The sequence below is a fragment of the Pollachius pollachius genome, assembly GCF_949987615.1.
Source record: "Pollachius pollachius genome assembly, chromosome: 2".
Taxonomy (NCBI): Eukaryota; Metazoa; Chordata; class Actinopteri; order Gadiformes; family Gadidae; genus Pollachius; species Pollachius pollachius.
The window spans coordinates 14,237,690-14,252,701 of NC_136935.1; the positions used below are offsets into that span (position 1 = coordinate 14,237,690).

The 15,012-nt window shown below is 46.2% G+C and overlaps 1 protein-coding gene across 1 annotated transcript in view; it reads left to right on the forward strand.

Moving 5' to 3' along the window:
- The window catches only part of cfap46 (cilia and flagella associated protein 46), a gene marked incomplete at both ends in the record, with an annotated part of 86,050 nt that extends 71,723 nt beyond the window's left edge, over positions 1-14,327 (forward strand). Inside the window, 10 exons of the mRNA XM_079729090.1 lie at positions 217-314; positions 1,094-1,267; positions 5,675-5,754; positions 5,945-6,005; positions 6,892-6,927; positions 8,794-8,899; positions 9,403-9,515; positions 13,221-13,302; positions 13,814-13,950; positions 14,185-14,327. Coding sequence (XP_079585216.1) covers positions 217-314; positions 1,094-1,267; positions 5,675-5,754; positions 5,945-6,005; positions 6,892-6,927; positions 8,794-8,899; positions 9,403-9,515; positions 13,221-13,302; positions 13,814-13,950; positions 14,185-14,327 — 1,030 coding nt within the window. The remainder of the gene's footprint in view (positions 1-216; positions 315-1,093; positions 1,268-5,674; positions 5,755-5,944; positions 6,006-6,891; positions 6,928-8,793; positions 8,900-9,402; positions 9,516-13,220; positions 13,303-13,813; positions 13,951-14,184) is intronic.
- Between the last annotated feature and the right edge of the window lie 685 nt (positions 14,328-15,012).

A 15,012-nucleotide genomic window follows, 5' to 3' on the forward strand; every position in this document is an offset into this window, starting at 1 on the left:
TGACCCATGTCTGTTCTGAAAAAGAATCCATGCAAAACAAAGCACGACTCTTCAATGTGTCACTAAGTGTATTTTTTTTTTACTTGAGTAATTTAAATTGGATGTTTTAAGATTGTCATCTGAAAACCTAATCTTTACTGTTTTCATGCCTTGCAACATGGGGGACCCCCTATCCCCTAGTCTTTCTGTCCTTAATGTCCCCCTCTCTTACCCCAGTAACCCCAGGAAGAAGTCTCCTCCTTGGCCCGCCCAGGAGTCAGAGAGACTAGGAGAGAAGGTGGAGAAACAGAAGGGATTGGCTAAAGATCAACCTGGTATATGTTCCTCCATGGCAGGAAGGTCACATGGCCATGAACACAGATACGCATATTCATACACACACACACACACACACACACACACACACACACACACACACACACACACACACACACACACACACACATACACTTTCAATCACATTGACATAAACACACACACACACACACACACACACACAATATCATGTACAAATACATCAACAATGACAACACACACACACACACACACACCCACACACACACAAACACACACACCCGTCGAACAACCCCTCTCCATTCCGTTGAGACTCTGCAGCAATCTATACCTCATACACCGTATAGATCAGGAAGGTAACCCCCACCTCCCTTAACCACCCAATCTTTGCATATCAAAGTCAATGCGTCATACAGAAAATTTATTCCAAGGTTTTCTTTGCCGTTCGATGCCACCATTATAATTTCCGGACCACTTCCATACAAACCCCCATAGCTTAAAGCCTGTGTTGCTGTCAGTCAGTCATAAACATTACATGTTATCCGTTCTCAGGGAACATGGTATGACCGCCGTCAGCTGTTGGGTTACCTGCATTTTCTTCGAAAGACTATTATCAGGCATGGGAAGTACTCCAATAAGTCTACAATCACAAATCTGGCATAAAAGGGAAGTGTGTGTGTGTGTGTGTGTGTGTGTGTGTGTGTGTGTGTGTGTGTGTGTGTGTGTGTGTGTGTGTGTGTGTGTGTGTGTGTGTGTGTGTGTGTGTGTGTGTGTGTGTGTGTGTGTGTGTTGTTGGCAGCCTGCCCTCCCCAGGACCCGGGGGAGTATGTGGTGCTCCTGGCTGACCAGTGGCTGCAGGAACTGCCGCTGGAGGCCCTGTCCGTCCTGCAGGGCCGGGGGGTCGGCTCCGTGTCCCGGGACTTCTCCCTGCAGCTCCTCCACGCTCGGCTGCACCGGGACCAGCCCGAGAAAGGTAATTTAGGCACATACACACACAGGGTCATGTACACACAAAGCACACATACACCAATAAACACAAATGCACTCGACCAACAGTCACACTTTATTGAGACTGACACATAAACAATCATATATTCACAGATAGTTCAGCCTCTCTCTCTCTCTCTCTCTCTCTCTCTCTATCTCTCTCTCTCTGTCTCTCTCTCTCACTCTCTCATATACATGCTTACTCTCTAAACTCACTATAGACACACAGATAGATAGATCAACACAGGTCAACACAGCTACTAACCTCAGGGGCACACACACATGCATGCACACACAAACAAACAGATATTAAAAAAACATCAGTGTATCTCTAATTTGGTCAACACAGCCACTAACTATAGGCAGCACACACACACAGAAACACATCTAAAATCATTGACAAACAAGCTCAAAGTAGCTTTGAGCATGAATTAGAATGCTCATGTGACTAGGAGCCTATTACGTGTGCAATGTTTGTAAACTCTAAAATGTGGGAGAGCAAATAAGCTCTCCAAATTGCTTGGCTGTCGGCCATGGGGTATTTATGTCACATTAAAAACGTTTGAGTGCGCTTGCTGCCCTAAATTTATTTGACCTTATTTCTCCTTATTTCAATCATTCTCATATTCATCGCTTACTCAAAGAATAATATACTTGAATTATTGCTTAAAGACTTATTTCGCAGCCTTTAGTCTGAGAAATGCTTATTTGAACAGCTTTGTTATGGTTGAGATTCACTTGTTTTGGACTCCTTTAATCCACATGAAAGGATTGGGCTGTTCCATTTGTATCTACTCCATATCCAACTTCACAAGTTACATTAATTTGTTCCTGATCCTTCGGCTTGGTTTGGGAAGAAATCTAATTTCGTATAGATTATATTATATTATAGGCAATGAAACAAGTCCAAGAGCTGTCCTGTTGCCTTGATCAGCATAATTGATTCACTTTATTCACTTGGCTATTGTACTTCTGATGTCCTATAACAGTGATTCTTAAACTAGGGGTCGCGACCCCAAATGGGGTCTCCAAAAACCTCTGTGGGGTCGCCAATTATTTTCTGTATTCAGTCTGAAATTATTATTATGCCAGGTGAAACAAAGGAAAATAATATTGGGGAAAATCTGCCTTTTTCTTATTTACACACAGTTAAGAGAAGAGGGAAAATGTGTTTTCGTCTTTCAACGAGATCTGGTTCAGCCTATAGGCTACTCCGCTGATAGAAACAATGTTACTATCTGCCCCCACTATATGCAAACTCAACTTGTTCCCGCTATTTCAAGTAAAACAAAATAAAAAGACATAGGTAGCCTACTAGCCAAAATGGAGAGGTGGCTGCTTAAAAAATCGAACAAAAGCTCGGAAGTGCCAGCTACCAGTGCGTCTACTCCTCCGCGATCCTCAGATGGGACAAGTCTACAGGCCGGTGAGAATAAAAAGGAACAAACGAGGCGTCGGCATTATCAGAAAGAATTTCTGAAATATGGATTCACTTGCCAAGTAAAAGATAACCTCGACCACCCACAATGTGTGATTTGTGGCATTGTTCTGGCGAGAGCTTAAAACCTGTCAAAATGAAACGACATCTCGAAACCCGCCATCCCGAGGACGCTACGAAACCAATGACTTTCTTTCTGCGAAACGAAGCTGCCCTGCAAGGGCAGTAGACCGTAGTGCATGGGCAAGCTACCTTGCCCACCAAAGCCTTGGCAGCTTCCTACAAAGTGGCCCACCTTGTGGCAAAAGCACAGAAGCCACCCACAATTTCCGAAAGCCTCATCCTCCCTGCAGCAATTGCGATGACCACCGCAATGCATGGTGAAAAGAATGCAAGTGCGCTCAAGCAAATCCCCCTCTCCAATGATACAGTGTCCAAGCGCATTATCAAGATCGCTAATGACATGAAATGTCAGATAATCGAGAGAGTAAAAAACTGCAGGTTTTCTTTACAGTTAGATGAGTCTACTGACGTGGCAAGTGTCGCGCAATTATTGGTGTTTTTTTCGCTACAGTTATGAAGGAAAACTTCCCGAGGACATGCTGTTCTGCTCTCCGATGGAAGGAAGGTGTACCGGCAGTGACATTTTTAATTGTCTCAATGGTTGGATGGAAGACGCAGGGCTGCAATGGGCCAACTACCTAAGCATATGCACAGACGGTGCGGCAGCTATGTTGGGGAAAAATAAAGGGCTGAAAGCAAAGGTCCTTAGCGTTGCACCACATGCCAAGTTCACCCATTACATTATCCACAGAGAGGCCCTGGCATTCAAGCACAGCCCGAGCTTAACAATGTTCTCCAGACAGCAATTTAAATGGTGAATTTCATCAAATCTCGCCCACTCAATACTAGACTTTTCACCCTTCTCTGTCAGGAAATGGGGTCTACACACAAATCCCTTCTTTTCCATTCTGAAGTTAGGTGGCTTTCACGGGGCAAGGTCCTTACACGCCTGTTTGAGTTGCGAAGCGAGGTGCGCACCTTCCTCTCAGACGCAAACTCCGCTTTTGTGCACCATCTCACTGACTCGGAATGGATAGCCCTTGCTTATTTGTCATGCATATTCCACAAATTAAATATGCTCAACCTGTCACTACAAGGCCTCAACACTAACATCCTCACCCTCTCGGACAAAGTGAATGCTTTCACAAAAAAGCTGCAGCGTTGGGCAGTCCGTGCGGAGAGTGGGGATTTTGAGATGTTTTCGGAGCTGCATGACTTTTTGGAGGAGGATGACGTGTGTGTGTGTGTGTGTCTGTGTGTGTGTGTGTGTGTGTGTGTGTGTGTGTGTGTGTGTGTGTGCTTGTGTGTGTGTGCGCGCCACGCACATAGCGTTCGGATCTGATAGCGGCAGCCTACACTTCTACTTTTCTACTTTTTCTACTTCTACTTTTTCTTAAAGTGTTTCTACAACTCCCCTGATGGATTGAGTAGTACACCTCATATAGTAGTGAACACCAATACGTGAACGGAGAGAGTATAGCGCAAAATAATCATGTCATCGTGTTTCACCAACCCACCTGCGGCCAACTTTAACTACCCTCAAAGTCCATGCAGACCTCAGTGAAGCATAGCCACCATAAGCCTCAGCGACTTGATTTAAGAAAATGCATGTTCCTCTAGCATATCGTTATTACAGCATGGAGCTGTGGAATGACAAAGTCATGTAAAGGCTTCTTGCGCATTTACATGAATCACTGCCCCCTACTTACAGTGTATCTGGTCGTCTATTAAACAGCAGATTACCATTCTCAATAAATGACGACATGTACTCGTTTCCGCGTCTATGGCAATTACCAAGTCCACTTGATGACTTGATTAGTAGTTCTGCCGTTAAGAGTCAGGAAAGGCGCAGCCGCGTGCAAAGCATTTCTCCTCTCCTCTGAGTGAGATTTTAGAACGGGCAGAACACTATTAACGACGTGAACACTATTTGGATTTGCAGACGGCGTTACCTTTTTAAAGGTTGTAGAATTTGCATAACTTTGATGCGCTTTCAAAGGTTACAGGTAAATTAGGTAATGTTTGTCTGTCTGTCTGTGCGTTTCGGTGTGTGTGTGTGTGTGTGTGTGTGTGTGTGTGTTTGTGTGTGTGTGCTGTGTTTCCATCTTTCAGCTTGTGTGTGTGTGTGTGTGTGTATCTGTGTCTGGCTGCGTGTGCGAAGGCTCAAATTCACATATTTGAACTTTTGTTTGCATATATAACACAACCACAGAGAGGTGCAGATATGTAGCGCCTTATCACACATCGTCCCAAAGCAAGGATAACAATGGAAAACAAAAAAAACTAATCCCTCCCCTCCCATCCCGTCCCCTCCAACAAAGCATTACCATCATTCTGACGTCTACACTTTACCATTGTGTCAAGAAGATGTACTACCTCAGGCCACTTCCGAAGGTGCTATTTGTTATTCCGCGCGGCACTTTGCATGAAACATGCCACAGAGGAATCAGAGCTTGCGATGGGAAGCTCACCCACAAACAGGTGCAAAAGCTTACTTTTGTTTTTTTGCAGTCTTTTGTGTCATAACCGCGATCTGCTGGGACACAAAGTGTCCCACAAGTTCTAAAGGACCTGGAGCAAGTCCTGCCTTTTACTCCGTTTGTTTCCTCAAGCAATCCTCAAGAGTGTTTGCTTCCAAATGAGTAGATCACACCATTTTCATTCCCCCTGAAGCGTGCAAAACAGCTTTTGGAATCACAGTGGCGATGAACTTCCTGAAAGTGCACCACAAGAAGGAATGTAACTTAAATGCCAGGTCATCATACTGTCTCATCGGATACATTAAGCAGAGTTAGATGTCAGGTAGTCATAAATTGAATCCAACCCTGTAAACCGAGTCTCGCCCAGAAGGGTGTGTGTGCTTGATTTGTTTATGCATCCTGTTTGTGGCAGTTGAAGGTGACAATAGGAAGGAGACCAAAGGAGCCAAGGTGGCCAAGGGGAAGGGAGATCAAAGCAGAGCCATCAAAGTGGTGAGTTCAGTCAATTAATCTGCCTTCGCCAGATACCTGCTGTCTGCACCGGAAACTATTTAACTTTCCCTTGGCCTCGCTTTTAAGTGTGGCTTTTTAATCGATGACATAATGTTGTTTATTATTCTGTGTGATGATCTGTATACTAATATAATAATGCATATTTGGGGGGGGTTGTGTTTTCTCCAAGCCTCCAGTAAACCGCGTGCTGCCTCCCCACGCTTTCCCGGTTGATGCACGGGATTTTAAATGTATTCTTTTTTTTAAGAGCTGTTGGTTTCAAATAATATTATGCTTATTATGTGTTGGTCCTCACACACTGTAACTTCAAGCAAGTTATAGTATGCGTTTTCTTTTTCAGTGTCCAAGCCTCTACGCATTCCAGTGTAACCGACCTCACCGCACTGGCACAAGCAAACTCTCTCTCTTACAAACACTTCAATCACGTAGAAACTTGAACTTGCTCAGTGGTTGATAACTAATTGTTGAATGATGGGTTGTTTGACCTCATATTGAATTGGTTCTCAGACATGAGCAGGGCCATGGAGTGTAGTTAGAGTAATGAAATGCTTGTTGAATGGCTCGCGTGAAAGGAGAGAGTGAACACTATGACCTTTGAAGAAGACGAACAGACAGACGGACGGATGGAAAGACAGACAGACAGATGGACAGACAGACAAACAGACGGACAGACACAGAGAGAGAGAGAGAGAGAGAGAGAGACGGACGGACAGAGAGAGACAGACACACAGAGAGAGAGAGACGGTCAGAGACAGACAGACGGATAGACAGAGAGAGACAGACAGACAGAGCAAGACAGACGGACAGAGCAAGATAGACAGACGGAAGTGCAAGACAGACAGACAGAGCGAGACAGACGGACAGAGCGAGACAGACGGACGGACAGAGCGAGACAGACGGACGGAGAGAGACAGATTATGTGTTTGGTCGACCTATGAATTTAGCCTAAAGGATGTCAAAAGGCCATTCGTGCCTTATGCTCTCGTAACACCATTGAAGGTAAAACATGTCTTTTATCACAATGTTACAAAAGATTGGATTGGTGCAAACTATTTAGTCACCCCCTAGGGGCATACATTTCCTTTCCATGGAACATTCTTCTTAACTCCACCTCAGATATTGTCGACCCCTACAATGACTACAGCAACTACGGTGAGTAAAAATGTATAAATCTCATAAAATAAATTGCACTTTTATCCGTTGTATTGTAAAGATCACTTTGCAGCCAGCACACAGTGAGCGATTAATTACGTTTATTACAGTGACAGTGAGGAAATTAAAACCAAAGTTCCATTATTAGTGAAGTAGATGGCAGCTCTCCCAGGTGATCCCAAAGGGAACGCTGTTGCAGAACTCTCCAAAGTGCTCCCCAAAGTCTTCACACTTAGACTACACACACACACACACAACCACATACACACAACCACACACACACACACACACACAAACATGGTTCCATTGCCATCTTTGTGTACGTGTACGTGTTTGCATTGCACTGGACGTAGAACGTTTCACGTTATAAAGTGTGGAGAAGACAGCCACTGCTTTTTGACAAAATTTGTGGACTAAAATAACATTGAATAAAACCCAATGCGTTTATTTTTATGTGCATGAGTGTGTGTGCATGATGAAGTGTGTGTGTAGAAGTTTGTCATTTGCACACTTCCGTGTCATCTGTGTCATATGCGCCAGCTACTGCCCTAGGGGCATGTGACTGTAGAGTCCTTATGGCCTACTTTTTTTTCAGGTTCTCAGATTTAGCGCATGATGAAAAGAACTAGAAGAACGCTAAATGTGTACGCCCCTTTTTAATGTGTCCCCCGACAATGTTCAAAGGACACCTGGGCCGCTAAATGGAGGGGTAGGGTGGGGGCTGAGCAGAGCTATATGGGTGTTCGGGACGGTAGGCGCTGAGTGGAGGAAGAGGTGAGTGGAGGAAGAGGTGAGTGGAGGAAGAGGTTTTGCGGCAGGGAGGAGTGGGTGGAGGGGAGGGCTGGGTAGAGGGGAGAAGGGGAGGGAGGGCAGGAGTGGAGGGGAGGAATGGGTGGACGGGAGGGGTGGGTGGAGAGGAAAAGTGGGTGGAGGGGAGGGGAGGGTGGAGAGGAGGGAGGGCAGGAGTGGAAGGGAGGAATGGGTGGAGGGGAGGGGTGGGTGGAGAGGAAAAGTGGGTGGAGGGGAGGGGAGGGTGGAGAGGAGGGAGGGCAGGAGTGGAGGGGAGGAATGGGTGGAGGGGAGGGGTGGGTGGAGGGGAGGGGAGGGTGGAGAGGAAAAGTGGGTGGAGGGGAGGGTGGAGGGGAGGGGTGGGTGGAGGGGAGGGGAGGAGTGGTTGGAGGGGAGGGGTGGGTGGAGAGGAGGGGAGGGGTGAAGGGGAGAAGTGGGTGGAGGGGAGGGGTGGAGGGGAGAAGTGGGTGGAGGGGAGGGGTGGGTGGAGGGGAGGAATGGGTGGCGGGGAGGAGAGTGATGGGTGGATGGGAGGGGAGGGCTAGGTGGAGGGGAGGAATGGGTGGAGCGGAGCAGTGGGTGGGGTCCGGGCCGGCGTGGCGGCAGTGGGCGGGTGCCTTGCACCCGGGGAGCAGAGGCAGGAGGTCCTTCTGATGGCCAGCGGGGGGACAGAGCCGTGAAGTGATTAATGTTCTGCGGTGGTGGGGAGAGTCAGTTCCCCCACACGTCACCTGCCCCCACCCCTACCCACCACACTCTGCGAGGAGCCCCTCCGAGTATCGTTCATGTAGTGAGACTTAGCTGGTCAGGATTTGTGTACTTCTTGTCCCCAAAGTTTGGTTACTCTTTTCAAGGGTCTTCACTTTGCACTCCATTACGCTTCAGATGAAGTCTTTCTCTCTCTCCCTCCATGTGTTTGTTTGTTTATGTGTGTGTAATATGTATGCATCTATTCATGAATGTGTGTGTGCATATGTTTATGATTTTGATTGTGTGTATGCATATGCTTATGATTCTGTGTGTGTGTGTGTGTGTGTGTTTGCATGTGTGTGTGTGTGTGCGTGCGCTCGCACACAGAGGGCGGCAGTCTGGCTGAGAGGATGCAGGTAACTCTGGACGACCACAGCCAGCAAGGTGCTTCTCTCTGGGACGGCTTCATGGGCAGCAGCAGACACACTCCAAGGTAATTCACACTGAGAGAGGTGTTCGGGGGTCAAAGGTCGCGGGTTAAAATAATCAACCACACGCCATAATGTTCCACTCTGATGAAAGTGTGTCAAGTAATTTATTACTCACCATCCTTCCTGCTCATGATGTCACAACACTCCAGATAAAGGGAGTCAATGGGAATTGCACCTGGAAAAGCACCTGGGTTCTGTTTTTATTTTATTTTTGACCATGGCATGAACAACGCAAGCGCAGTTAGAAGACAACATGATTTGGATTATCTGATTGTCTTGCAGTCATTTTATCTCAGCTATAAACAGTGGTCCCCCGCAACACTGATATAAGCATTGCTCAATCCACTAGTAACCTTAAATATGCAACCTACACAGATATAGGGTTAGGCTTAAATATTAAGAATTTTTTATCCACTATTTCAATGTCAACCTTGCATAATGGGATATGCCATGTTCACATGCCATGTTCCCTGTGTACGCTCCACGCCTCTGTCTGCTGGTCCAGTCTGGCCCAGATAGAGCAGCTCCTGGCCGGGTGCAGCGGCTTCATCTACCTGGGGACGGAGCGCTTCATGGCCAACGTCCCCCCCGTCAAGCTTGCAGCCATGGATCTCTCCGGTACTCTACCCCACATTTATTCCACCCACAGAATCCTTCACACCACCCACTCACTCAACCACCAATCTGAACGCCATACCCCCTTCTCTTCGCACTGAGATCTGTATTTGCATACCAAAACTAAAACTCCATCACATCCGGTGACTGTATGTCACCTGCTAACGTTTTCAGGTGACACAACCCTCCGCAGGTGACCTCAAGAGCCTGTGAATGCATTCATACAGTGCCTCAGTAACCTTTGATACCACTCCCAACCACTTATGGAGTAATGACTCACATTTGTCGTTCCCACCAAGGTGATGTGAACCGGGTCAGTCAGGGCGAGGGGACCTTGTCCAAGGACTTATTTAGTGCTGCCACGGCGGAGGTGTAGTGTGTTGCTTTTGACCTTCAGTTGTTTGATTTTTAAAATACATTATGGAGAATTCCCAACGCAACATTCAATAGTTTCCGTTCTCGTGCAGTCTAACAGCACAGATACAAAGCAGATGTAGAATTGTCTTCACCCATCAGGTCTATGGCCGTCAAGGCAGTTGACATTGCAGTTGTTCTCGGTATATATGATACAATACAGTATTCGATGCGTGTCGCCTTGCCTCAGGAGCTAAAGTGCTTTACATGTGAGCAACACAGAACAAGAATACAATGGAGTAAAAGAAAAAAAAAACGTACGTGACATTAACATTTTATAGCAACAGAACTGTCAACAAGGTCTCACTGTTGCACTCTCGATAAACTATACTCTCGCAACAATATTAATGGAATTTTAAAGTGGCGAAAACTCATCATTTAGAGCATAGGTAGGCAATTTTGGGAACCTAGCCAGAGTAGGTTAGATTTGAAAAGTGTCAAATCCAAAAGCTACCAAACCTCCCTTCAAGCCTCCCTACCAAGATACATGAATAGCTCACAAGCTTTAGCAAAGGGTCTGCCAAGCCTTGTGGAAGACTCATGTGCATGGGCAGAGTGTGCGCAGGTGGCCGGCTAGGTAAACAGACAGGAAGTTTGTCCAATAATTCATTTGGAGCCGAATGCAATGACTGGACGGGCTTGTTACAGGCCTGAGATATTCACAGAAATCCGATTCTTTTTTATCAGAGCTTTATGTTGGGATGTAAAGAGAATTTCAGCAAATGTGTTTTAAAATATATTGCCTACCCTAGCTTTAATGAGGAATTGTGTCATGCCGGCTTATAAAAATAATAAATGGAGCACAAGGCTTAGATTCTCAAACCCATCCGTTTTTCATCCTGTGTATGCATATATTTCAGTTTATCAATACCGAATCAAAAAGATTACTAGTCTGCTGGTTTTTTTTTTAACGGCGTTAATCAGACTTCCCAAATCCTCCCATTATCTGATCATCTTCTACTGAGAGTAACAACATAAATTTGATCTCATTCAAAATATTTCTTAATATAATCAGATAAAACAAATATACAACATACCGGAATTGCCGCAACCTATATGCCTACATGAAACTATTAGATCCAAGCCCCAGGCCCTATATGGCCCGACTTCCCCACAGCTTTGAACCCATCTGAAGTGCCTCCAATAGAATTTCCTCCTAAATAAATTACGACCTGGACTCCATATTCCCTGTATGTGGATCAAAGGTCAAAACTTGTTTCTATGATCGCAGTGAGTACAATTAGATTTGTTATTTGATTACATTTTCTTTATTGTATTTTGTCTCAACTACCTGAATACCCCAATAATGTATTGAGGCTGGCTGTAATTGGTAAACGGACAGCATTTATAAAGAACACTTCAGACGTGTGGCCACTCAATACGCTTTCGCTATTATTGCCTCACATTCATTCATTCACACATACTTTCCAACACCGACGAGGGTGTGAACCCTGCATGGCAATGGCTAGCTCCTCAGGACCAGCTGGGGTTAGGTGTCTGGCTCAGGGTCGGGGTGAGCCGGGGTTCGAACCAGCAACATTTGGGTTGCCGGAGAAACCGCTCGGCCTCCTGAGCCAATGCCGCTATGTTGCAGCGTAGCAAGGTTAGCCGGGCTGCACAGATAGCTTGTCTTTATTTGATCTGACTGACAAGAGAGATCTCTCTGGCTCACACGCGGTTGCCCCAGGCCAGACATATGCGCCTGCCGGTAGCGCTGCTAACTATAGTGCGACTGACACCCTGTTCTGACTACCAGCTGTACTTTATAGCACAACAAAATATTAGCCCCACGGTCGACGGCTGCCCCTCCCCCACTATCCTGCTGCCCAGCAGGAGGCTGATTGTAGCTGACCAATGGCATTCTGATATTCACTGTAGGCATCACCAGCTGGACAAAATGACCCAACATCTGAGAAGCTCAGGTCACCGACACTAGCGGCCCCAGGGGATGTCTGGGCACCATGGTTACCACCTGGCTCCATGCATCCGTCCTGGCTTATTCCTCAGCCACAGTTGCAGACGCCCCCCACACACACACACACACACACACTTGTGGTTCTGCTGTGCAATCCCAGACCTATCTGTGGCCAGATATAAACACCTTCTTCTGAGCGGAAGGCAGGTGATCCAGAGTCCTGCCCATCCTGCTTCTCCGAGTAGTGCTTTTTCGGGTCCAGCACCTGCCCTCATCTGTCCCACCTTGTACCCTCCTTCGTAAGCCAAATCACACCAGCCACCTGGCACACTTTTGGGCTTCGACTGCCAGGTGAAAGAGGAGGCTCATCCGAGAATTCTTCAGCTGAAATCGATCTAACCTCACACTCTACACTCCCGGACTCTCTTCTTCTGCAGAACCAACAGCACGTTTTGGCAGCTGTTCATTGTTTCAGAGTCAGATGAGAGCTTTATAGTCTCAATCCTGTAGGTCTTGTCTAATCGGCTACCAGTCTACTTTATCACTAACACTATCAGTCTGCTTATTTCCATTAACCATTGAAAACAGGTACATAGCGTCACCTAATAATGGCATTGGCCTCCTTGTATATTGGTATTGTGCTGGTATATCGGCCAATGACAAGCTGGACCCCAGAAGACGCTGACCAGCTGTGAAATGCGCGCTCCCCTAATCAGAGAGCCTGGCCTGCATCTGCATTTTGGTCCAAGCTAAGTGCATTGATCGTTCTGCACCTCCCTGTCCGACTCTCTCGTCTCGCTCTACCGTAAAAACCCTCTCGCACCCTCTAACAGTCATTCCCGGGACAAAATACTAGAGTAAAAAAAGATAAGATGTAAACTGCGGAACACTTTCAGTAGCCTCCATGCTGCATTCTACTTTAAACGTACCATGTCTCCAGTGCTGCGTTCAAGGTCACGAATGCTCATGACCGTGAAATGATCAAAAGAAGAAAGAGTTTCCCCATTGTTAAGAATACAACATGCCATCAGGAACATTTTGAAAGGTGAGACATCTGCAGTTTAATTGTGCTTCAGTTTGGCTTTTATTTAGGCCAGTGCATGGTACTTTCATGGTTATTCACTTTGTGTAGAAATATTGACCAAACGATAGCTATATAGGAGTGCTCCTGGCAATTTCCCTTGGAAGCCCTGTCTCCTGGGCAGCTATACACCACTTTTCACCACATCAGATACCCTCTCCGCCCCCCCTCACCCCAGGTCAGCTATCACAACAAATCTAATTTTAATTATTTGGAAAACACTGTCTCTACTGGAGTGGTGGCAGTCATTCTTGGAGGCTGTTGGCCAATGGATCACTATTCCCTCTCTCTCCTCCAGAGTGCCACTTAGCGCTGATCTTCGACCTGCTCCAGAACAGAGCCAGTGCTGCACGCCAGTCAAACCTGGACCTGCAGAAAAGGTAAGGACAGTGATTTGAATGTCAAGGAGTTACCATCCTCGACTTGCACCCTTCTCCCTTCCTTAACGGAGATCCTGAAAAGGCTACAATTTGATGGCACTGATGGTTTGCAGAGTTGTGTGCGAGGTGTCTCTTTTTGGAATGAAAGGGGACCCTTGGACTCTATATTCATCGCTTCAATACATACTCTTTATTGCTCCACAATGCTCTGCCTCTTCTCTCTCTTTCTCGTTCTCTCTCTCTCTCTCTCTCTCTCTCTCTCTCTCTCTCTCTCTCTCTCTCTCTCTCTCTCTATGGTGCATTGCAGGTATCTATGGGCAGCTGCTCAAGGTCTTACTTTATCTCTATTTGTATGCCTATTATATTTGTATCGTAAACATCTTGGTCTGCGTCTGTACTCTTCCCCTGACTTGTACCTCAAGAGTGTTTCCTTTTCATTGCTGTTTCTGCGGTGACACCTCAATGACCCTCCGGTGACCCATAAAGGTCTATCTTATCTCTGATCCATCAGTGCAGGGCGGCTGGCCCTGGAGGGGCCCGTGGAGACGGCCCTGCTCCTGAGCCTGTGCGGGGTGCGCTGCGTCGCCTTGCACCAGTGGCACAGCTCCCCTCGGACCCACGCCCTCAACGTGGCCGCCCTGTTGGACGGTAGGTGCGAAGAGATTCAACATTCAAGAGTTTTATTGGTCACATTAAATGAAATGTGATGATGAAAAGAGAGTGAAGAGTGAAGATGAAGTGTACATGCATGCCAGCGAAGCATTGGCCCCTTTTGAAATGTCACGTCTAGCGTGGTTCACATTAACACCGAAGCACACTTTGGTTGAGGGCTTTGGGTTTACTGGGGACCAGCAGGATGTGGACTGACCCACTGTGTTGCAGGTCTCCTGGCGGAAGGGCTCTCCTCTGGCCAGGCGCTCCACAGCCTGAGGAAAGGGGACAGAGGCCCCAGTGGGGCTCCCCCGTCTAATGGTATGACCCAGTTGTTCCAGGGCAGACCCCAGTTCCACAAACTTGAAGTGTAACACAGAACAGAACACATTCACTGGAACTCTCCGTTTGATATCGGTGTACGAGCCCATAGTAGTAAGCAGTTGGCAACCAAAAAATAATAAGTAAATATTTTCCAATATAGTATTAATGTCATTATAATGTATAAAATATTATTATAATATATATTTACGTCCACTCTGCTCTCTCTCGCGTTTCAGAGTCTACAGCCAGTGGCAGTTTGGCTGGTGTGTACCAAAAGGCAGATGTTTCACGGGCATCTTTTAACTGTATTCTGTATGGGATTCCTAACTTGGTAATTGAATGACACACTTGAATCCCCTCCCTAGATGAATTCATGTTTATTTATGGAATAGGTGCTCCATGTTTTTGCATGAAAAAAACATGTACACACAGAAATGGGTTTTAGCAAAGTATAACAGTTCATAGTTACGATCGTTCACTAGTTAGTTTAGTTTTTAGAAGGCCTTTAGCTGATAATCTTTAAGTGTTCGTCATGTGCCTTTTGATGTTTGATGTTTTTGTTGTTGTTCCTTATATAACCTTTTTTATACACAAATGTAAAATGTGTGTGACAAAAAACAATAACATTCCAAATGCAAAAAGTGTGGTTATTTACCAAAGAGGTAAGAAGATGATAGGATGCAGCCTTCCTATTCTCAGGGGTCTTCCCTTACCTAGAAGGAAGGCCGCCTACCA